This window comes from Psammomys obesus, unplaced genomic scaffold, assembly GCF_907164565.1.
Source record: "Psammomys obesus unplaced genomic scaffold, mPsaObe1.curated_primary_1811, whole genome shotgun sequence".
NCBI classification, from domain to species: Eukaryota; Metazoa; Chordata; class Mammalia; order Rodentia; family Muridae; genus Psammomys; species Psammomys obesus.
The window spans coordinates 12,985-37,500 of NW_026595504.1; the positions used below are offsets into that span (position 1 = coordinate 12,985).

Below are 24,516 nucleotides of genomic sequence, written 5' to 3' on the forward strand. Positions count from 1 at the left end.
TGTTGGACACCAATGATAGATTCCTGAGGAAGATTACAATTGGGCAGTCTCCAACAGAGAAAGGCCACACACGCACGGTAACTGTTCACCTCCAGTAATTGCTCCGTGGGAACTAGCTCTCGCTGCTTCCATCCTCCTCCTCCTCCTCCTCCTCCTCCTCCACGACCACACCAGCAGGTGTTGTTCTGCCTTCTTCCTTTTAAAATGGAAGTGAGTGGGCGTGGCGCCGAGCGCTCCTGACAGCTTCTGCAGTAAATGCATGTGTCACCTGTGTGGTTTTCCCCCAGCCTTCTTTTCCTGGAGGTGGAGAACCCCGAGTGAATATTCTTGCATATAAATTCAATCAAATTGTTCCTCTTCTGTATCCATTTGGCGGTTTGTATCTTCAGTGTAAGAGTACCTGTGTTGTCCCTTTTGCGTCAGGAAAACTGTAACCAACATTCCAAGCTTATTTATCATGCTACAACTTTTTTTTTCTTTACGGGGTATTCTCATGTGGTCTCAGGCTGGTCTCAAACTTAGCATAGCTAAGGATGACTTTTAACTCTGATCCTCCGGCCTCCACCTTCCACGGGCTGGGAGTACAAGCAAGTACTGCTACACCCATGTCATGAGGTGTGGGGGATCAAAGCCAGGGCTCCGTGCACAGTAAGCAAGTGTTGTGTCCTGGTGCTACAACCCCTAGAACGTTGTTTTTATTTTTATTTAATGATTACTCAAGACCTCTGAACAATTACAAATTTTAAATGTTGGAAGATGATTTAGTTATTTCTGTTCTGTCCTTGTTAGCTATTTGTCTAAGCCGAGAGGGATGCCTCCTATAATTTATCTTCTGGTCTAACACAAAGGGCCTTTCTCTGTCACTCTGCTCACAGGCCCAGTTTGATATCTCTGTGGCCAGTGAAATCATGGCAGTCCTGGCCCTCACCAGTTCTCTGGAAGACATGAGAGAAAGACTGGGCAAAATGGTGGTGGCGTCCAGTAAGAAAGGAGAGCCTATCAGTTGTGAAGATCTCGTAAGTGACATGGCCATGCCTAGCCAGTGATTATTGAAAACAAAGAGTACGTTCTACTTAAAATGTTGCAGTTCACTCACTCACTGATTTTGCTCATTGCAAAAATTAGGAAGTTTATTTGCATTTTTTTTTTCAAGTACTTGATAGTGAATGATGGTACTGGCACTGGGCTCTTGGAATGGGCCACAAGTGCCAGGTGATTTGAATGATGCCTTCATCCTGCAAGTATCTTCCTGAGTAAGCTGTGACTAAAGTTTGTATGAAACACCTGCTTCCAAGTGTTTGGTGTCACCCCGCTGCTGCCCATGACACTTGGCTTGGAAGGACTCTGAGCTAATTTGGCTGATGGTCTTCTAGTGGGTCTCTTTCTGTTTTGGTTGGTTGATATTGTTGCTTTAGACAGGGTCTCTATGTATCTCTGGCTGTCCTGGAACTCCATGTACACTAAGCTGACCAGGACCTCACAGAGATCCCCCTGCCTCTGCCTCCAAGCGCTGAGATTAAAGGTGTGCGCCGCTATGTCCAGCTCTCTATGTACATGATACAAAGTTTGAAATCAAAATTCGTATAGAAAAACAAATATCCTTCTAGACAAGGTCTCAACCAACTCAAGCTTTCTTGGAACTCATCATGTAGCCCAGGCTATTCCCAAACTAATCCTCCTAGTTTGACCGTCTGAGTCATGGGATTATTATAGTGGTTCTCAACCTTCCTAATGTCGTGAGCCTTTGATGTAGTTCCTCAGGTTGTGGTGACCCCAGCCATAAAATTATTTTTTTTAAACGTTTATTTATTTAAGTATTTTATGTATATAAGTGCTCTGTCTTCATGTACATCTACAAGCCAGAAGAGAGCATCAGATCTTAGTACAGATGGTTGTGAGCCACCATGTGGTTGCTGGGAATTGAACTCGTGACCTCTGGAAGAACAGACAGTGCTCTTAACCTGAGCCATCTCTCCAGCCCCATAAAATTATTTTTGTTGCTACTTTATAACTGTAATTTTGCTGCTGTTATGAACATAATATAAATATTTTTAGAGATAGAGGTTTGCCAAAGGCTTCATGACCCATAGGTCATACTAGCTTTGTATTAATTTTTTTAAAGGACTAATTTATATCAACACACACCAGCATAGTTGGTGTTATGGCAGACAAATCTAGAAAGGGGAGAAAAATGTTAACTTTGTTTTCACAGTTAATATGTGTATTTTTAAATTTTAACACCCAAACCTTAAATTTAGAAGCACATTAATGTTGAATATAAATGAGAACCATTGCTTGATTTTACCTTGCCCCTGGTTTGTTCAGCAGAGATTAGGTACCTTAAAAGAAGAGGCTGGATTTAGTACTCGGAATTAGACTTCTGGCTAGTATTTTTGCTTCAGCTTTGGGAAACATACATTGACTTTGATTTATACCCATTTCTGCTCAGATACCAGAGTTATAAATAACTCAGTGCTCTTAAGAGCTAAACTGGTCTAAATGGATTCCCCACATCAGCCAGCAGCAGAGCTTGATTGGGGCACTTGTTTCCAGCGCCACATGCTTTTTCCGAAATTGTATGTGAATTCCACTTTCCTTCTACTTCCTGCCCCTGCTAAGATGACTGGTGACTTCCCGGTGACAGCCAGGAAAAATAGAGAATGGAGATGAATCGTTGAGATTAGTGTAAAGTACTAATTGCTCCAAGATGGTTCAAATGAATGAGAAGCCCCGGAGTGCTGAGTTCTGGCTTCAAGAGATCGGATTTCTGCTGGCACGAGTGGATGCTTCACCGGCCTGTCTTGCAGGGTGTGAGCGGAGCGCTGACGGTGCTGATGAAGGACGCAATCAAGCCCAATCTCATGCAGACCTTAGAGGTGAGCTGGGTAGCTCTTGGGATCCAGAGTTCACTCCCTGTAGTCAGAGCCCAGAGAGTGAAGCACACCTTCCTCGCAGAATCAGGCGCCTTTTAAATAAAAGATTCTTTAAAATCGGTTTGTTATGGTGGCATTCCGTGTGCCGCACCATGCGTGTGGGAAGTCAGAGGACAAGTCTGTGGAGTCGGTTCTCTCCTAGCACTTTTACTTGGGCTTGGGGATACGAATTCAGTCCTGCAAGCTTGCAAGGCAGTCACCTTTACTCAGTGAGCCATCTTGCCATCCCTTATAAACCTTTTCCACTGCTTGTCTCCTCCTTTACTTCCTTTCTTATTGGGGCGGGAGATGTAGGTCAGTGGCAGAGCGTTTACCTGGCATGCAAGAGGCCCTGGTTCGATTCCCAGCACTGCCATGGAAAAGGGGTGGCTTGGTTGGGGTGGTTTGTTTGTTTGTTTTTTTGGTTTTTTTTTTTTCCCCCCCCTGGAAGTCTTTTTTCAAATACCAACTCAACTCTAGCCCTTTGGCTAATGTGACCCCACTGTGAAGCCAGGTTGACATTTGTTCACGATGTCATGGTCTCCCCAGGGCACGCCAGTGTTTGTCCATGCTGGTCCTTTTGCCAACATTGCACATGGGAATTCCTCCATCATCGCAGACCGGATTGCACTCAAGCTTGTTGGCCCTGAGGGCTTCGTAGGTGAGTCCGGGTGCACCCTCAGTGGGTGGCCGTGTGTTGGTTCTCCGTCGCAGAGCGGCGGTGGCGACCTTACAGTTGCTCATGTGCCTTGCAGTGACCGAAGCAGGATTCGGGGCAGACATTGGAATGGAAAAGTTCTTCAACATCAAGTGCCGCTATTCCGGTCTCCAGCCGCACGTGGTGGTTCTCGTTGCCACTGTCAGGGCCCTTAAGATGCACGGGGGCGGCCCCACGGTGAGGACCAAGGGCCAGGAGAGTGGCTGTCAGGAACATTCCAGGAGCTTGACGGAATTTCAGGCCGTATCCTCGGCTCTGCCTGCATCCCTCTGCTCCCACTCATTCTCACACTGGATGGGGCGCCGAAAGCCAAGGGTGTCCACGTACGGGTCACCTCACCCTCTGGGACGAATCCCCTTGCAGCCTTTTGAGGGGACCTAAACTGGCTTTAGTGACTTACCTATCTAACCCCCTCTGAGGGCTCACGCTTTGCCCTGCCGATACGAAAGTCCACCTCAACCTGTTATTTATATATACCCAATTTCAGTTTTCCTTCCGGCAGCCAGGCAGGCCAAACACCAAGCTGAAGCAGAAGTCAGATGTGAACAGCAGTTTTGGCTGGCAGGACTCTGGGAGCCTGCAGTGAGCTGGTAGGGCTGCCAGGGGCAGGGGAAGGAGAATGCAGGTCGCTCAGGACTGCCGGCTGGCAGAGGCAAATGGTGGCAAAGGCAAATGGCTCCCTCAGGGTCAGCCCCAGCCTGGCCTTGGTGTGTCTTCCTGGACTCCTATTGCTTAGAAAATTACACTTCTTGTTCTAGTATTTTCCCATCTCTTCTTTCTGTGTTTGTTTATTTTGCTTGCTTGCTTGCTTTTTATGGTAGGGCCTCACACTGTAGTCCTGGCTATAGTCCTAGAACTTGCTGTGTGGACCTGGCTGGCCTCAAACTTACAGAGACCCTTCTGCTCTGAGCGCTGGGATTAATCTCTTCTCTGTCTGGTTCACTAGAGACGGTGGGTTCTCGTCCACCCGAGGCCTTGTGTTATCACGTGGCATGTGACCTTTGGAGAGATCATTGTCCACTCGGTGAGAAAGTGAAGGCTCCGTCAGGGAAATAGTTTTGGCCTGGGGTCCCCCTGGAAGGCTCAGGTCCCCAGATGGCACTGTGAACCATTGCCTCTCTCAGCCCTTAGCCTGGTTGCCCCTGATTAGACTACCACCCTTTCTGCTAGGAATGTTGGTTAGGCTTTGTTCTGACCCTGGCCAGCATTCCCGTCTCATAAACACTTCAGTCACTGTCCATCACGTGACCAGAGACAGCTTCGAACGAAGCTACAGGAGTCTCAGCCTATACCACCCTAGCTCTGCCCAGGAGCCAGCCCTATGGGAAGTTAGGGGGGACATCTCAGCTTCTTGTTTATCTTCCGCACGGCCCTTTTAGCGTCACAGCCTATGCAGACGTCTGTCTTCCTCAAGAGCAGAAGCCCCGGCTAGAGGCTTTTTAATCACTGACATTGCCAGCAGTGACCAATGGAGCGATCTTATGCTGCACGGCGGGGCTGAGCCAGCTCCCAGATCAGGACCCAGGCCCTGGGCCCTCTTCCCAGAGACACAGTGACCTAACTGCTTTAGAGTTCACACACCCCTCAGTCTGCTCCAAGGAGGAAGAAAGTCTCCTTGTGCCCCACCCCTTCTCCCTCCTCTTGGACCCAGGCTGGCCTGTAACTGCTGTTATCAATGAGGACGTTGGAGTGGTCCTCCAAGCGCTAGGGAGGGCAGGTGCTCACTGGCTGTTGTTTTTTTTTTTTCCCTCTCTGACAGCTCAGGCCCCACCCCAGGCCTGACCTCAGACAGCAGTAGTGACTTTTCACAGGCTGGTGGCTGTCTTTCCCCCAACAGTCACCGTCATTGCCATTCCGCTGGTGTGGGCTTCACTCCCCGGGATCCACTGTCCTGCTGCAAGCATATCCCTGTCCACCTTGGCCTTCATCCGACCTGTCCTACCTCGTCTCACACCACAAAGAGCTACCCAAGTGCTCATCCTGGGCTCCACCGTCTGATGCTCCAAGTCCGCCTGGCAGGAAACCGCTTCACGCTGTCGCCGCTTGCTCTCTGAAGCATGCAGCCACTTGCCTGTCACCCATGCACTGAGCGCCACTTTAAGCTCAGATAGTAGTAGGAAACACAGCTGACTCTGTTTCCTTTCTTCCAGGTCACTGCTGGACTGCCTCTTCCCAAGGCTTACATAGAAGAGGTAACTACAACCACTTCTATCACTTGTCCTAGGAAAAAGCACCTCCAAATTAGCACGCCCTAATCTGGAAAACAAACGCAACAGTCCCACCCAGGGCTGTTCCTTAGGGTACAGGAGGAAAAAGCCTGCGGTGTACTGGAAGTCATATTAAAGAAGTAGCAGTGAGGAGAATTGGCCCACCAAGCATCCCTGGAAGCCATTGCCCTAGACCAGTGGAAGGCAGTTGTACTGCCAGGGAACAGGGCTGTGTCTGGAGGCTGTTGGTTGCTATTTGTTAGAGGAGTGGGTATTGGTAAGTAGCCCGAGCTGGCCTTGAACTCCAGCCCCTTAATTGCTGGGATTGGAAGTATGCACCCATTACCCAGCTAGAGACAGTCATTTTCGGTTGTCACAGCTGCTTCCGGGAATGTTACCGGCATCTGGTGTGTAGAGGCTGGGATGGTTGTTAAACAGCCCAGGCTGTTGTGGGGCAGCCCCACCCCGGTAACAGAATGAACACAGCGCTGGAGTTAAGAAGCCCCAGACTGAGGGCGCGTTTCTTCCCTTTGTTGTTCTTCCTGCACCGAATAAATTCCCAAATACCATTTAAACCAAACAAGAAGAGAGCTTTAGAAATAACCTTTCTCTCTGCAAACCAAGACTCCGAGATAGAGCCAGGAAGTGCATCTTCCATAAACAGATTCGATCTATTGGGCAGGAGCTCAAGGAACAGTTCTGTTGTTTTGTTTTTAATTTTTTTTTTTTTTTAATTCTTAAAAACTTTAAAAACAGTTTTGTTTTGTTTTTTAATTCTTCATACTGCTATCATTTACCATCAAAGAAACATCCTTAGGGCCACTGTGAGTGGTTATACAGCAGACAGGCCCCGGAATAAGATGCAGCATCGGCCACTGTCACCGATGATTCTCTTTCTCTCTACCAGTCAGCTCAGGGTCAATCTACAGCTCCCAAATGAAGGTTGCAAAACTGAGTGGGGGGGGGAAAAAAAGATGGTTGGTGCCTTGAGTCTGCCTGTCTTCTGATTTGCCTTTTATGGTCATCTGTGTGATTCACGCGTAGGAGGGGAATTCACAGCTCTGGCCCTCCTGCCACCCCGCAGCCTTTCCTGTGTCTAATTACAGTGACTGCCCCGAACTGGCCCAGCTGGTGTCTTCATTTAAGAAATTTGACTTAACTTAAAGCTCTTCTCAATGGGTCTTATGTATTAATTGGTTTTCATGTGACTAGAAGTAAAAACAATTAGAGTGCTCTTTAGACCATCGGGTTAATCCTGATCTCAGATTACAGTTAAATTAAGGGGGGTTATAAACAGTGTTTGTAAGATCCTGCTCATTTTCTGCCTTTTACCATCCTACTTTTTCTGCTGTTTTAGGCATCTAAACACCAAGAAGTAACAGTGCTAGGCTTTCCTCGTGATCCAAGGTGTTACTATGAAGACAACCATATTTATTTATGTATTGGTTTTTCTTGAGATGTGGTCTCACTTTATAGCCCTGGCTGACCTGGAACACACTCTGTAGCCCAGGCTGCCCTGAAACTCACAGATGCATACTCTTGCCTCTTCTTCCTGAGTGCTGGAAGTTAAGTGCTGGGATTAAAGGTGTATGCCAGTACATCTGCTCATATTTTAAAAATACTGACATTTTGAAGTTATAGGTTTTGGGGTGTTTTGGTTTTTTTTTTTTTTTTGTTTGAAGGGATTGTTGTTTTGACGTTAGTGCTGGGATCAGATCAGGGTCTCATGCATGCTACCCTGAAACCCTACCCCCATTTGATATGCATTTTAAATGATATGTCCTTTCTTTACAAAAAGAAAATTAGATACTATAAGAATGTAAAAGAAATGGAATTCTTTAACAGTTAGTACATATTCTCATGACTGGGGAAATAGCTTAGTTGGTAGTCTGATGGCCACGCAAACACGAACGTTTGGGTTTAATCCTGACCAGGCGCAGGAGTCTAAGTGTTGGGACACCTGCAAGGTGGAAGCAGTAGAATCAGAGATCCAAGGTCATCCTTGACCAGATAACAAGTTTGAAGCAAGCCTGGGCAACATGAGACCCTATCTATTTCTAGACAGTTACATTTCGGGGAAATACCTGGAGGAAGGAGAGAACCAACCCCTGCAGATTGATCTTTGACCCCCACACTCATGCAATGGCACAGTCAAGTGGGGGTTGACGATGACACACAGATACACACAAATAAACATAATTTAAAAATTAAAATCATCCATGCATGGTGGCACATGCCTTTAATCTAAGCACAAGGGACGCAGATCTCTGTGAGTTCAAGGCCAGCCTGGTCCACATAGTAAGTTTCAGGACACCCAGAGCTACCTAGTGAAAAAACAAAAGTAAGAAATATTTTAAGGAGAATTGATTAAGCCCTCCACAGCTTTGCTACTGTAGTACACCTAGGGTAGGCTTCATGTTAGCACAGATAGGTGATGGTTCTCATAGTGTCAATGTGATGGATATTTATTGAAGGTGCATGTGTGGCCTCCTTGGCCAAGTCTATTAAAGGACAGTAACGTTTGCAGTTGATCGGTGTTTTAAGTGATGATAAGCAAATTTATTTAAAGGTATGTCTCAAGCCAAGAATGGTGGCACACCCACGTAATCCCTACACTCAAGAGGATGAGGCAGGGGGATCACAGGAGCCCAGAAAATATAGTAAAATCCTATCTGTAAATAAAGAAGAGGCTGGAGCAATGGCTCAGTGGTTAACACTGGCTGCTCTTCCAGAGGACCAGGCTTCACTTCCCAGCATCAGCATGAAAGCCCACAGCTTCTGTAACTCCAGTTCCAGGGGATTCAACATTCTCACACACAGAGACAGACATGCAAGCAAAACACCAGTGCACGTAAAAATAAATTCATGAATAAGTACATTTTTTTAGGAGGGAAGAATTAAATATTTCCACTAGTTCCTTTCATTACTTCCCTTTAAATTTTAGATTTTATAGTATTTGTTGGGGGACGTACATACGGGAAGCAGAATATGAGACTGTATCAGCACGCTGCCCAGAGCAAACTCTCTTTTTTTAAGGTTGATTCATTTTACGTGTAGGAATGTTCTGCCTGCTTCTGTATCTTTTGGTCCTCCTTGGCTTCGTGTGCTCAGGTGCTAGGGTCATTTGGTGCTGAGGGTCAGACAGGGTTTCATGCATGCTGAGCAGGCACTCTGCTAAGCGAGCTATACGCCTGTATGGTTTTTATGTGTACGTGGGAAGAGCCTCCATATGCTTATCTGGCTCCCTCAGAGGCGGAAGAGGGTATCAGTCCCCCTGGAACTGATAAGGGCCCCCTGCAAGAGCAGCCAGTGCCCTCAACTGTAAGCCACGTCTCCAGCCCTGGCTCGTCTTTCTGAGCTTATTTTCCTTCCTGTGTCTCCGTGTGCATGCCATGTGGGGTGGGGGGGCAGGCACGTCAGAAGACCAGAAGAGTGCATGCCTTAGAGCTAGAGTTACTGGCTGTTGTGAGCTGCCTGACTTTTGCACTAGATCCAAACTCATTTCCCGGGGAAGAACAGGAAGTAGTATTCTTAACCACTGAGCTATCAGGGCGGCCCAGTTTTCCAAATAGTATCTGCCTGACTTCTTGCCTGACCATGTTTATGGCTGATGGGTGTGAAGTGCCTCTTTGGGGGTGGGCCCTGTGCTGGCCTCTGTGTTGTGATCAAATGGTTTGCCCAGCACTAACAGCCTCGTTGCCTTGCACCATAGGAGCTAATCTGATGTGTAACAAGGTATAGGTCTAATTTAAGTAGAGGCATCCAACGCATCCTCCTCGAACAACAAAGAGGCCATTACTGTATTGCATAGTGATGCTTGATGGCCCAGCTGCCGGGTTTCCATGGTGTGAGGAGACAGCACAGCTTTGCTCCCGTACTGTAGATGGGAATGCGGCATTGTGAGACGTGCATTGCTGGGCCTCCAGTTGGCCTATTTTTTTTTTTGTAATTCTTTGTTACTTTTATTTTATGTACATTGGTGTTTTTTAATGCCTGTGTGAAGCTAGTTGTTGGGATCCACTGGAACTGGAATTATAGTTGTGAACTACCACGTAGGCACTGGGAATTGAACCCAGGTCTTCTGAAAGCGCAGCCAGTGTTCTTAATCACTGAGTCATCTCTAACACCCTCTCTCTCTTTTTTCTTTAGATGTGCTTGCTTATTTATTCATTCCACTCATTCACTTATTCATTCATTCATTCATTTATTTATTTTTTTTATTTATTTTTATTTTTATTTTATTTTTTTTTTTTTTGAGACAGGGTTTCTTTGTGTAGCCTTGGCAGTCCTGGACTCGAACTCACACAGATCCTCCTGCCTCTGCCTCCCCAAATGCTGGGATTACAGGTATGCATCACAGCACCCAGCTGGCCCACCTTCTTGCCCTTGCTATGAGTGTCTTCTGGCTCAAAGACACACCTTCCATTTATTCATCTACTTATTTGTTTGTTTGCTTGCTTGCTGGCTTATTTATTTGAGACAAGGATTCACTGCATATCCAGGCTAATCTCAATTTATCTATCCTCCAGCTCAGCCTCCTGAGTTCGAGGTTTACAGATGTGCCTGTCATGCCCCAGGGACAATCTGTCTTAAAAGGAGGCAACAGCTGTTTCCAGGTTAGCTTGCTTTGACCTTACTGGCCTTCTGCTATTGTTTTACAGGACCTGGACCTGGTTGAAAAGGGCTTCAGTAACTTGAAGAAACAAATAGAAAATGCTAGAATGTTTGGAGTGCCTGTAGTCGTGGCCATTAACGCATTCAAGTAAGTACAGAATACAGAGAAAGGAGGAATGCGGAAAGTGCCAGCCAACAGCCCCTGCCACAGGTTGTGCCAGGCCACTTTTCACTTCATTCTCTTCTTCACGTACTGCTGATGGTTACTGCTTGTGGTGTGACAGGCACTGTTCTGTGTCACAGCAGACCCAGCCATCTCACCGGTGGGGTCCGGAAATCCGAATTGCTCCCGAGAGCTCTCCTCTCTCCTGAGCAATGAGAACACACAAGGAACGATCTTTTCAGTCGTTCCAAGGCCTTTTGTGCTAACAGAGGAGCAGAGCCTGCAGCGTGTCTTTATGTCTCAAGGTCAGGTGGGACGTTATGCTGAGAGAGTTGAATGTATCGAGCTAGAAGTGCTTGGGCAAGAGCTGTGTGGGTCGCTTGGCATTTGAGCACTGTTTAGGGTTCAGCAATAATGCCCTCATCGCAGCACAATGGGAGGCAGCAATTTTTAAAGGTGGTATTTACTGATTCCCAGTGGTGCGCTGGGAATGTTCCAGATTCTTTACACGGATCGCTGTCTAAGCCTCACAATATCCCAGGGCAGCGCTGCTGTGATTCCTTCTTTTTTTTTTTTCCCCCCGCCCTTGTGGGAGCCGAATAAGTACAGATGAAGTCACTGGCCAAAGGTCACCCCCGCCAGCTGGTTATAGAGCTGAGGTTGAAAGCAGTCAGGATTGAGTAGTGTCCATTTTTCAGGAGGTAATCTGTGCGGGCTTTAGTGGCATAAGCAAGACCTCCTCTCCCTTCCCCAGCCACCTTCCATTCCTTAACCTGAAGCCCTCTTGTACAGGACAGATACAGACGCCGAGCTGGACCTCATCAGCCGCCTCTCCAGAGAACACGGAGCTTTCGATGCTGTCAAGTGCACGCACTGGGCGGAAGGAGGCCAGGGAGCCTTGGGCCTAGCCCAGGCGGTCCAGAGAGCCTCACAGGCCCCCAGCAGCTTCCGGCTCCTCTATGACCTCGAGGTGGGTTAGTTGCCCTGTGCCCACAGAACAGAAACAGAAGTCTGCGTGGAAATGCCTCAGTGTGGGTAGTTACCAGTGTCTGCCTCCCCTTACGAGTGAGTCACCCCGACCACAGCCTGGACTCTGAGCTCGAGGCATCCGTCTTACACAGATGACCACACCCCCTAACTTTGTAGAGCTTCCAATATGTACACCTCTTCACGGGTGAGCCAACCATGCAGCTCACTGCATTGAAGCCTTTCACCACGGCATGAGCCAACTAGTAAGCAATTGGCAAGGGGCTGGCTATATCTGGCTCTGGAAATTTTTCTGACCACTTCTCAGTAATAGAGCAAAGAAGAGTGCTCCCAGGCACACTTCCTGGAATAGTCTTACCTCAGTTCAGAGAAACCCCAGTGCCAAAACCAAAGCACATCCACAGCTTCGTCAGAGTCTCCATCACCCAGTCAGGTGAATCGCTCTGGCCTGGTAGAAGCAGTTTGTTCCATGACAGACTGCAGTTAGCGCGAAGCATGCCGTTTTCAGCATAGGGTTGTACTTCAGGATGTGATAAGGTGTTAGTCTGTCAACTGTACTTAGAAACTTTGTTTGGAAGGTGGGGTGTACCTTATAGTCCATTCAGCTTGAATGCCCTAGGCTACTTTTTGGCTTGGTTTTTCGAAGACAATCAGAAATGGCCACCAAAAATAAGTCTAGAGCCTGGATCAATCGCTGGAGTGTCTGCCCCATGAGCATGAGGGCCTGACTGCAGATCCTCAGCTCCACGGAAGAGCCAGGCGTGGTGGTGCATGTCTGTAACCCTTGCGCTGCTGGGTATCTCTAGGGTTGCTATTCGGCCAGGGTGGCCAAATCAGTGAGCTGCGGGTTCAGTGAGAGACCCTGACTCAGAAAACAAAGTGACCAGGGGTAGAGGAAAGGTACAGGAGGCCGTCCTCTCGCCTCCACCTGCTCTCTTGAGCTCGAGCGCACTCAACGTACACACGCACACTCACACCATCCTCTTGTTGATGATGACGTTCTCCTATTGAGCTTTTGGTTTCGTAAACCAAAATCTCCTTTAACAGTCCCCCTTCTAGAACATGCCATGAACACAAACGAAGAGCACTGGTAGGGCCCCCTGCCAAGCCACTGTCCACGGCCAGGCACCCTAGGTCTTGAGAGCCAGAAGGTGACCTGAAAAAGTGAGAGAACAAGGGCTGGGTGACCCATTTCTCCTGGGAGCTCGGTTCTGGCGAAGAGGAGGCTGCCACTTTCTGCATTAGTCAGCATCTGCGAGTCTTAAGCCACCCCTCAACCAACATGGTTTTGCTTCCAGAGTTCTCAATGTGCCTTAGCATTTAACAAGCTCCAATTATAAGAGGCACATGATCGTCATCTGCATCTCTCTAAAGCCGCTACTGAGAGCACAGTTTTCATGTCCATTTTATAAGCTCCCTTGTCAGTGGCCACTGTTTAGTAAAAAGTTAAGCTTATGTGTTATAGGTAGAACGTTGCTCCTTTCAAAATCTACCCAATATATTCACTGAGCCTTAGCTGCTCAGGAGGAGAAAGCCTGATAAGTACGATGTTTGCAAATATGTATGCACGTCTGCATATCTATGTGTGTATAGACACAATAACTTTACATCTGTGAGATATGCCCCACTTATTCACCAAATCTGGAGCTACATATTAAAACGGTTCTGGGCTGGCAAGGCAGACATGATGACCCGAGTTTAATCCCCCCAAACCCACATTCCTGAAGGAGAGAACTGACTCCCAGGTGTCCTCTGGCCTCCACACAGGAGCAACGGGAAATGCATGCCTATTCACCTACATGCTTATCCACATACAATGAATAAAGAAGGTTGTAGAGGAATGTTCATTCAGAACACGGCTGCTCTGGCAAGAGATCACGCCCAAAGATCCTCTAGGTCTGTGCGATGCAGCCTTTACAAACATGTAAATACACGTTTACAAACATGCCTTTAATCCATGAGACAGAGGCAAGAAAATCTGAGCTTAAGACCAGCCTGGTATAGAGCAAGTATCAGGTAACGAAAAGCTTAGGTCCAGGCATGGTGGCCCGTGTCTTTAATCCCAAACAATGAAAGTTAAGTAAGTCTGTAAAAGGAGGCACCCATGCTTGAAAGCAGGACAAGTGACAGATCAGAGAAAGATCTGACAGGCTAGGATTCACCCAACCATCATGAGAACAGAAAGGAAAGGGAAGCTACTTAAGGAGCAGCACAGAGAATGCAGGGAGAAGAGGCAGTGTTAACCTCTGTGTTACACAGAATGAGAGAGAACAAGCTAGACACAGGTGAAGACAGAAGGAGCCAGGAGATTAGAGAAGATTGTTGGAGTTAGTTTAAGGCCAAGCAGAGCAATTCAGGGTCCAAGAGAGAAGCCAGATTGAATAAGTCATCTGGGAGATGAGTCTGAACCAGAACAGCTGAGTTGAACCAGCCAGCCAGAGCCAGAAAGAACAAGAAAGGGTGAGTTTATTCAGCAATAAGTCTCAAAAAGTGAAAACATTCTAGGCCTAGGTTAGATTGTACAGAGGCTAGAAGTTTCCAGGACTAGGCCTAGGTTAGCAGAAGGAGGAGACAATTGAAACAGGTGAATAAAAGATCCTTTTACATAAGGTAGTTTTTGTCTTTTTGTTTTGGTTGGTTGATTTGGTTTGCTTTTGTTTTTTTCAATACAGGGTTTCTCTCTGTAGTCCTGACTGTCCTGGACATGTTCTGTAGATCAGGCTGGTCTCGAACTCATAGAGATTCGTTTACCTCCCAAGTGCTAGGATTAAGGGCATGCACCACCAGCACTCAGTTGTTTTGTTTTTTAATTATAAGAAAAATGTTTCTAACCTGGGGATGGAGGTGTGGATTTGGGGCAGAGTGTTAGTCTAGAATATGCAAGACCCTGGGTTTTATCCTCACCACCTCCAATAATCAAATTAGTTAAATGTTTGTGACCCAAAAACCCTCAAGTTATTTGCACGTCTGTAGCACATAAAATGCATTCTGTCCCTTTTGGGGACACTGGTCTGGAATGTCCTTGCTCAGGATCCTTGTGTGTGTCCAGTCACAGTCCCTTCTTTCTTGTACATCAGCTCCCAATTGAGGATAAAATCAGGATAATTGCACAGAAGATCTACGGGGCAGATGACATCGAATTGCTCCCAGAAGCACAGAAAAAAGCAGAAATCTACACAAAGCAGGTAGGTGTTTGAACCTGGGCTCCGAACCCTGAGTTTTCCCAGTGTGACCTCCTATGCTACACCCCTCCAGACAGCAGCCTCCTCTCCCAAAATACTGGGTTTGGATTAGAGGTTCCAGCCCTAAGTCCTACATTTACCTGTAAGTGTGTATGAGCATCTAGAAAAGCCAGGAGGAACTATGGGAAATGCTGGGACCCCTCCCTCTGTAGTACTGTCTTTGATTCTATGGATGGGAATCAAGCAGTCATTTGTAGACTATAGCTGAGTACTTCCCTCCTCCTCTTAGAGGGATTCTCTTTTGTTCTGGTCTGCGGTAACTAAGGTGGAGGTTGGTATGCAAGGAGCTAGCCATCTCATGATGCTATCCAGATGTTCTCATTGCATAGTCAGTGTTTTCTTTGTCAAACCCCTGTTCCCTTTTCTTCCCCCCTCAGGGCTTTGGAAATCTACCCATCTGCATGGCCAAAACACACTTGTCCTTGTCTCACAACCCAGAGCAAAAAGGTGTGCCTACTGGTTTCATTCTGCCCATCCGGGACATCCGTGCCAGCGTCGGGGCTGGTTTTCTATACCCGTTAGTGGGAACGGTAAGTGGAAGCTATAAGTGGAACCCATTCATCGCTTCTCTGCTCAGGCTGTCGGAAAGTGCCAGGTTGCCATTGTCTAAGAGAAAGTTGTAATTAGGCCTATCCTGGTTAATTGTGGTCTTTGTGTGGACCATGCAGTACCCATTCAAGAATAATGCTGCGCCTGCCTCTGCTGAATAAGATTCTGTTTCCCAGGGGCACTTTGCTCCTGATTGAATCCAGAGTGGGTCTAATTGATGCCAGTATTCAGTCTGCTGTCTGTGTACACGGCTTCGGCGTCCACTGATTCAATTGTCTGGGGATTGGTGACAGTAGCTGAGTGGTGGCACACACCTGTAAGCCTAGTACCTGAGAGGCACAGGTAGGAAGTCTGGGGCCAGTGTGCTCTATATAGTGGGTTTAAAGTCAGCCAGAGCTACTTAGTGAGGCCCTGTTCCAAACAAATTCAGCAGCTCTCCCTTGAAGAATCTGATATGTCTTACTTGCTGCTGTTCTCTGGGAAGTCCACCATCCATATGCCTCTCCTTTTCCTTTTAATCCTCTTACGTAGGCCTCTATTACAGTATCTTTAATAAAATCTCTAACTTGGTTTCCAAAACGACCTTGCTACAGAAAAATAAATAAATAAATAAATAAGTGTCTGTGAAGTATACAGGAAGGTATGCGTGAGTTACATGCCATCTTAAACCATCTTAAAAACGACTGAGCACTCATAGATTTGGAGGTCCATAGGGTCACAGAAAGCCACCCCCATGGGGAGAAACTGTCCTCACAGTTCTGTTTACTGAGCAGGGTATACAGATTAACCAGCCCTCCCTGTAGCCCCAGAACTAAGCCCAGAGGCTGTGCCATCTGGTGTCTGTCTAACAGACGTAGAACTTACACTGTACAAATGATGTGTGTCTGGTGCCCAAGAAGGCCAGGGTGTTAGATACCCTGGAACTGGTACCTTGGCCTCTCAAGGGCTGAAATTGCAAATACATGCAAACATGTCTGGCTGACTTAATTTTTTTTTTTTCAAAATTGTTTATTAAAGAAAAAGGTTTTATTATAGATTTTAAAATGGTCATTAGGAGAAAGAATAGGAAAAGGGCAGTATTACACTGTTAATCCCTGAGAATAAGACCACTACCATAATTTTGAGCCAGATTTGAAGCAAGCTTTAATTTAATACTGGCCAGTATCATAGACTCTGGCCAGGTCGAGTCCTGGGTTCCCAAAAATAAGTGCTGACAGTTTGCAGAGGCTTCAAAAGGTGACCCCAAGGTTGGACAGAGCAATGCATAAATCAAAGAAACTTGCTTCTCCAAGCTCTTCAGGCAGTAATTCTGACAGCGAAGTTGAAACAAAGTTAGGAAAAGGGAGGTTGCTCTAGATAAACCTGTGAGAAAGCAGAAGCCTGGTGAGGCTTAGAGAGCACCAGCATCTTCCACGCAGAGCAGCCGCAGCCGAGGTGACGACAGGTTTCGTGTTGGGAAGCTGAGACACGTCAGTGTTTGGGGCTTCACTGGAAAAGTTCTGATATTAGAGAATATTGGCTGGACTCAGAAGGTGAAAGGGAGCCAGGGAGAAGAGGTGTTGCTTTAAACATGGAGCAACGGAGCCAGCCGAAGGAGCAGTAAGACAGTAGAAGGAGCAGTAAGATTCGGTAAGACAGCTCTAAAGTCTGAGCCATATCAAACCTGTACTGTTGTAGTAGTTTTAATCTGTCTTTTTACATTGGCTTTTGTCTTCAAAACGTTGTTTTCTGAGCTGTTGGATTGCAGAACAATTTGTAAGGTGAATACTTTTTTTTTTTTTAATGTACATTATTCTAAGTGAAGCTGTCAGCTTTATTAAAGAGGATTGCTTTGTGCCCCACCCAGTGTAAAATCAAGTCAGATCGTTTTTTGTTTTTTGTTTTTAAAGGGCAACTCCATAAGGCCACCGTTTTTCCCATCAGGGCCAAGCATGCCCTGATGTTTTCCTTGCCCTCATGGAGCACATCTGGTGCAGTTGGATCAAACTTGTTTAGGGTTGTTATTTCCCGTAAACAACAGCCTGCAGCGTCTCAGGAAGTTTCTGTCTTTGGGCAAAGAAGGGTTCACAGGTTAGGGGCATTTTTGTTTCGTGGGTCTCGAGGGCACAGTAATTAAAACTTTGGCTGTCAGAACGCCCATCTCAGAGTAGGCAGGTTTTTCAAGGAAGTCACCTTAATCATTCTTAGTAATTGTATTCTGATACTTCCTGGGGTCTTCCTGAGCGCCCGAGTGCGTGCATACGTGTGTGCGGCTTTAGAGTGGCTTTTCAGAGTTTTATATCTAGGTTTGCAGGTAAGTGTATATGCCATCGCTTGTTGGTTTTTTTTTCTGCGTATCGGTGACCAGTGTTTACAGGGGCAGATCTTCCTCTTTGAGAAAGAATAAAAGCACTGAAAATCCTACTCACTGCTGCTCTGAGAACCATCTCTAGATTATTTTTCTTTTTCTTTTTCTTTTTAAGCCAGCACACATGCGTATCTGGGTCAGTGGTGTCCATCCCTTGCCTTCCTAATGCCGTCTGCTGGGCTATTCTGGGTTTGAACACCAGTTCTCTCCTTTCCCCTGTTTGTCCCTACACCCAACCCTTTCCTGCTCCTTACAGGATGCTTTAACAGAGGCCAGCTCTCAGATCCACGTACCGTGCCTTGGAGAGTGCTGATTGGCCCTCAGACATCAGGATTAGGTTTTCCTCAAATACTGATGTTTTGTGTTACAGAAAATGGCTCGTCTATTTTGTAACATTTTTATAGTGAAGTTTTAGAACTTCAGTCTAAGCTGTCTTCCTTTCTGGGTTTGGTCAGGATCATGTGTGTGTATTCATTATATGGGCAGTATGACAGAGAAAAAAAATACCACATTTTCAGTAACAAGCCATGTGAATAAGCGGAGCCAAGTCTTCAGAAAAGAAGCAAGCACAAATATAGCACAGAAGCTTGAAGTGTAGCTTTAGAAAGCCTGAAAGCAGTAAGAATGGAGACAGTAAAACCGTCCAGTCTGTATACAGAAGAAATGCCTTGGCCCAACTGTTGGAGTAAGTTAAAAAGTGAGTGTTGGGCTATAAATTATTTATTATTAGCCCTATAATTACGGCAGCAGTATGATTTAATCCACTGTCACAATAAGATACAGATACCTGTTAGATTTTTATAATTGCCTTCAAATACCATGGAATGGGCAGGTAATTCCATCTATGTGATTTCTATAACCTCACTATCCACCTCCCAGCCCCATCCAATGCATTCTTCTTTAACCAGCCTTAACCATCCTATCTTCCATCCATAAACTTATAAATACTTGCTTGTATTCTTCATCTGGGCCTTCCCATGCCATTGCTGGAGTCCTTCCTCCCAGCACACGTGGTTCCTTCGCCACTGTAACCCATCCTGGTGTCCTTCCCATCTGTCTGTGTTTTTCCCACAATCCTTCTCTTCCCAAAGCCCCAGAACCTTAGCCACACCTACCCCATTCTGCCCTGCCCAGGTTTTAGGTCTTTTAACCAACCAATCAGGTATAAAGTCATAGTCAGGTTTCTACAACAAGGATAGGTGTGTCCAGTCAGTAACCAGATCTTGAGGGCCAGTAATTAGCATCAAAATACAAGCATCAGACCAACCCCCAACACCCAGGTTAAAGGATGTGGAGCATCATAACGTCAGGTCCCGGCACCAGAAATCGCATGGGCTCCTATGTGAGCCTCACCAGAAGAACAGTTCAAAGCAGACACGAGGGCTAGGCCTCTTCCTGGTTGCTTTGTTTAGCTTTTGAGAGCTGCTTTTCCTAGGTAGCCCTGGTTTGTGTTGAACTCACTGTACCTCAGGCTTGTCTCAAACTCTCAACAGCTCTGCCTTGGCCTCCCCAATACTGGGCTTATAGGGTATCTCCCCCGACCAAAGCACAGCTGAGGCAATGAAGGATGGACTCTTCAGCTTCTCTGGCACTGGGGTGGGTCCACGCTTCCCCCGCAACCTCAGCTACAACTGTCCTTTGCAAGGGTGGACTGAGGCCAGGCCTTTGGCTTGAAGAGGGGCATGAGGGTTTCTTGTTGACTTCAAGCCGTCAAGCTCGGTGACTGGGTTTTTAATGTGTAAAAAGAAGAGCACCCCCCTCCCCACCCCCTGGTGATAACTCAGAAGGTGTGTCTGGTTCTGTGGGCCTTGGGGAATGTGTAGAGGTCGGAAGGCGACCCCGTTGATTCTTGCCTTCTACTCTGTGGGTCCCGGGAATCAAACTTAGACTGTGAGTCTGGGCAGCAAACACCTTTCCCCACTGAGCCATCACTGGTCTGTTGAGTTGACTTGTATGCTGTTTTCTTTTAGATGAGCACCATGCCTGGACTCCCTACCCGGCCCTGTTTTTATGATATTGATTTGGACCCTAAAACCGAACAGGTGAACGGGTTGTTTTGAACAGGTGAGCTGTGACTGGGCAAGAGTTTTCTTGTTCTGGTTTTTTCTTTTTAACTACACTTACTGATTTGTTTATGTCATAGGATCAGGAAGGGATGTGTGCATGGTGTATGTTGAGGTCAGAGGAGTCAGTATTCTTGGGTTTTCAGGTTTGGCAGCAAATTCCTTTACCGGTTGAACTATCTCTCCTACCCTGTAGTAAGTTTGTCTGTCTTTCTGTTTTTCACTTTGTAGCTTATTCATGAATTCTAGCGGTCAAACTAAGTCTACAAATACTCAAATTCTAGTGATTTCTCTTCAGGTTTCGTTGAGAAGAGGTAGTCAGGAAAGATACGGACAGGACAGCCAGGGCTGCACACAGAAACCCTGCTTCAAAAAGAAAGAAAGGAGGCAAGAGTTGGGCTAGGTATAAATGACGGTGAAATAGGTACTCAGCCTGTGTGGGAACCACATTCAGTCCCCAGAAAAGCGCACCCATACACTCTCAGAGATTTAAGCTGGGTCATCATCCAGAAAGCAGAGGAGAGAAGGAAACGGAACCAGTTCTGGAGTTTTTGGGCCCTATTTAACAGGGCTCCAGGTACATTCACCACAGTAACACATTCAGTTCAGATCTCAAAAATGTCAAGCAGGAAAATCCTCAGCAAAACAGCCTGCCTGTGGGAGACTGAGCGGTGGCCTGCCTGTCTGCTGCACCCAGGGCACGGAATGAAAAGAGAACAAATGCCTGTCTTATCAGCAATAAGGAGCTTTTAGATGCTAGAGGAATGTCCCCAAGTGTGTGAGGGGAAAATAACTTTCATCCTTGTTTACCCCTGGCCAAATCTGCCGAGGTATTTTCAGACAGCCAAAGGGTTGCCACCCCCACCTCTGTGAGGAAGTTATTTAACAGTGTCATATACTCTAGAAAAATAAAGAACTAAGCCAAGAAAAGGGGAAGGTGTGAGTTTTAGGGAACTGGATTTGGACAGAGTGAAGGGCAGTCTGACACAAGCACGCAACTATGAGTTTTCAGATCTCATACAGAGCAGGAGGGAGGGCTGGAAGGAGCTGGGAGACGGGTGTTACAGGTAATAAGAAACAAACCTGCCCTGAGAAGTCAAGGTCCAGGCGACAAGCCACGGTCTTCATTCTGACCATGGTGAGGAGGGTCAGGGGAGGCTGTGCTCTAGGGAAGCGCTTTCTGCAGAGGCTGAATGTGCCAGCTCCCTGCGCTTACTGGCACAGCCATCATGTATGGACTGTCTTCAAGTTCATCTATGGACAGACCCTGGGAGACTCACCCAGAGGGTAGGGTGTGGGTGTGAACAGTTCTGAGATGCAGCTGGAGAATGATGGAGTGTAGAAGGAAAGAGGACACCACTGTGCTTAGAGAAAACATTCACTCATTCATCCATTCTGCTTGTCTTTCCAGATCGTCCATCTCCAAGAGGCTACTTTCTGTCTGGCCAGTGTCTGTTCAGGCCCACTGAGGAAGTGTGCAGGAAATCTGCCCCTGCCCTGAAGAGCTTCAGAAATAGTGGGAGTTTCCCTGAAGCCTCTCACAGCCTTAAATCCCATCATGTATAAATTAACATAAATCATGTCTATTTACTTAATGAAAGTCCACAGAATAAATGGAATAATTTTGCTACCTTGGTGTCAAAACATAAATTGTGACGTTGATAGGCTAGGCAGAAGAGTAGAATGGCTGCCTCTCTCTGATGGGGATGTGGGAGCCCAGGGTTAAAGAAGCCAGCTACAGGAGGTACTTTATGATCTGTGGTTCACAGCACTGGGCTTGTGCTGGCCTATGTGTCTCTCTCTGGCTTGTGCTGGCTTTTTATGACCCTGTAACACCCCAGTCTCACACCTCCTTCAAGCCCCCCCTCCTGCTTTCTACAAGATCTAAAACTCATAGGACACATAACTCAGGAAACCTGAAAGGACAGAGGGGAGGGTATAGTACAGAGAGAGGCTTTCCTATTTTACACCTTTCTGTCTGACTGAGTTCCCCAGAGGAACTCCTGCTTGTAGGAATGTTTGTCTTGACATCTTTGGGATTTCCATTCAAATCATTGCTTTAATGCTGTTGGTTTTTGTTACTGGTGTATGTGTGTAATTTTTTTAAGTTAGTATACAAAAGAACAGATTTCTTTTTTTGTTTGTTTGTTTTCTAGACAGGGTTTCTCTGTGTAGCCCTAGCAGTTCTGAACTCATTCCATAGACTAGGCTAACCTCAAGCTCACAGAGATCCACCTACCCCTGCCTCCCGAGTGCTGGGATTTTGGTTGATTGTTCCCCAAATCGCTTATTTTTCATTCCTCCTTCCATCCTGTTCTGTTGTCATCCCTACCCCTCTCCCATGGACCCCTTTCTAGATTCCTGACCTTTACTCCTATTTATGCCCACCTCGATTTACACATTTCAGCAGGTAGAGGCTACAGTCCGCGAGTAGCAGAGAACAAGCTACATTTGTCTTCTGAGCAGAGGACACGTCATTTAATAATTTTCATTTTTCTTCATGGCTGGATGAGATCCTATGTTATGTATTATGTATTATGTTCTAATTACCTGTTCTGGTGATAGACATCTATGCTGATTCCATTTCCAGTCCTTGGGATGACAGCACCAGCTTTAGGTGGGCCGTTCCTGCTCCTTTGGCTTGGCAAATGTTTGCTAGACTGCTGCTAAGTTCCTGGGCTCTACCTCTCCATACAGAGCGTCTTTGTGAGTTCCTGCTTGTTTGAAGTTTCTAAAATGTCCTCACTCCCCTTCTATCTTGTGTCATCTATTTTTCCTCTCTTCCTGCATTGGCTCCTTCGAGATTCTGCGTTCCCCTGGTACCAAAGCTAAACATTGCGATGTGGACAGAGCTGTTTTCCCAGGCATCTTTGCTTTTGTTATACTTGATCCTGTGGGTTCACATCAGTGTTGTAATACAGTTTCGTGGTCTGAACAAACAATGGCAGCCCTTTGGGAGGCGAATGACAAGAGTCATGAGCATGGTCTCGCTCTGACCCTTGTTGCCTTACTCACTTCTCTGCCCCCTCACACACCTCTCTGTCCCCTCACTTCTGTCCGCTCACCCAGTTTATGGAAATAGAGATGCTGTTGCTACTTCCTCGTGGGAGGCTCTGAAGTCGAGCAAACAAGCCCTGTAAGGAGCTTTGTACAATGCCTGGCATATTTGGAGTACTGTCCCTGATAGGAAGCATCTTTCTAGTAAGTTTCAAAATGGTCAATCGAATATCACCTGGGATATTCTATTTGTTCAGTTTGTAAACAAGGAGGAAGCAGTCTAATGAGATATGGCGGTGATTTAGAGACCATCTTAAAGAATGCAGTCTTCTTCCATGTTGTCAAACTTTGATCCTCTGGATTCATAACAAGAGCTGACGCCTGCTTGGAAACGCCTGCTTGTAGGTGACTTGTAATCGATGAGGCTTATGGCCTCATTTTACAGAGGCGGATCAATGCTGGTGCCTGCTGTCACCTTATTCCAAAGCCTGCTGCCTCGCAGAAGTTCCTAGAAGGCAGCCCCTACCAAGCTGGGAAGAATAATGAACAAATGAATATAGTGGAGAGAGAGAGGATGGAGAAGGATTTAGTTCACTTTTTTAAAGGATCAGTTTTGGGGGGAGGAGGGAGGGAGGGTTCGGTTTTTCAAGACAGGGTTTCCCTGTATAGCCCTGACTGTCCTGGACTCACTTTGTAGACCAGGCTGGTCTCAAATTCTCAGAAATTCGCCTGCCTCTGCCTCCCAGAGTGCTGGGATACAGGTGTGTGCCACCATGCCCACCTGGATCAATTTTTAAAATTCATCTTATTTCATATATGTGGGTACCTGTGGAAGCTAAAAGGGGGGCTGTGGTCCCCTTGGAGCTGGGCTTACAGGTGTTTGTGAACTGCCTGATCTGGGTGCTGAGACCAAACTTGGGTCCTCTAGAAGAGCAATAAGTGCCCTTAACCACTGAGGGTCTCTTCAGCCCTAAAGTTTCTGGTTTGTTTTTTGGAGACAGTCTCTCTGTGTAACTCTGACTGGAGTTCACCATGAAGACCTGGCTGGCTTTGAACTCACAGAAATCCTCCTGCTTTTGCCTGCAGAATGCTTAGATTTAAAGGCATGGGGGTTCTGTTTGTTTGTTTGTTTATTTTTAAGATTTTAAGGTAGGCTTGGTGGCACATACCTTTGGTCCCAGCACTCAGGAGGCAGAGGCAGGTGGACCTCCGAGTTTGAGGCCAACCCGGTCTACAGAGCAGAGTTCCAGGACTATACAGAGAAACAGACGATTAAATTTTAATTATGTGCATGCATCAGTGTGGGAGAATGTGCTGTTGCCAATGGAGGCCAGTGGCACTGGATCCCCTGGAACTGGAGTTACAGGCTTTTGAGAGCTACTTGAGGTGCTGGAATCCTAACTCTAGATCAGAGCTCAGCAATCACTCCTGCTGAGTCATCTCTCCAGCCCCATGGCTTTTACCGTTACAAATAATGCAGCGTAGGGCTTCAGGTGTGGTACAGTGGTGGAGTGCTTACCTGGCATGTGTAAGGCCCTGGCTTGGATCAACAGCTACACACACACAAACACACAATCACAGGTAAATAAATAAATAGTGAACAGACATCAGTAGGAAACATAGGAAATTCTTTTGGGGGGGATATGGAAGATTTATTGGAGGTGGGAAAAGAGACACGGTGAGGTGGGGAGCAGGAGAGAAACTGAGGCAGAGAGAA

At 46.6% G+C, this 24,516-nt stretch overlaps 2 protein-coding genes across 4 annotated transcripts in view; both read left to right on the forward strand.

Moving 5' to 3' along the window:
* LOC129685773 (C-1-tetrahydrofolate synthase, cytoplasmic) overlaps positions 1 to 21,432 on the forward strand; it is a gene marked incomplete at its 5' end in the record, with an annotated part of 34,133 nt that extends 12,701 nt beyond the window's left edge. Inside the window, 12 exon segments of the mRNA XM_055619275.1 lie at positions 1 to 77; positions 876 to 1,016; positions 2,808 to 2,876; positions 3,462 to 3,573; positions 3,668 to 3,807; positions 5,781 to 5,822; positions 10,499 to 10,599; positions 11,407 to 11,584; positions 14,679 to 14,786; positions 15,221 to 15,373; positions 19,710 to 19,803; positions 21,214 to 21,432. Of these exon segments, the coding sequence (XP_055475250.1) occupies positions 1 to 77; positions 876 to 1,016; positions 2,808 to 2,876; positions 3,462 to 3,573; positions 3,668 to 3,807; positions 5,781 to 5,822; positions 10,499 to 10,599; positions 11,407 to 11,584; positions 14,679 to 14,786; positions 15,221 to 15,373; positions 19,710 to 19,799 (1,211 nt within the window).
* Positions 21,433 to 23,494: 2,062 nt separating this feature from the next.
* Akap5 (A-kinase anchoring protein 5) overlaps positions 23,495 to 24,516 on the forward strand; it is a 13,550-nt gene continuing 12,528 nt past the window's right edge. For all 3 annotated transcript variants that reach the window (XM_055619279.1, XM_055619277.1, XM_055619278.1), the window contains exon 1: positions 23,495 to 24,516. This exon is cut by the window's right edge. The gene's annotated coding sequence lies outside the window, so the exon portion shown is untranslated.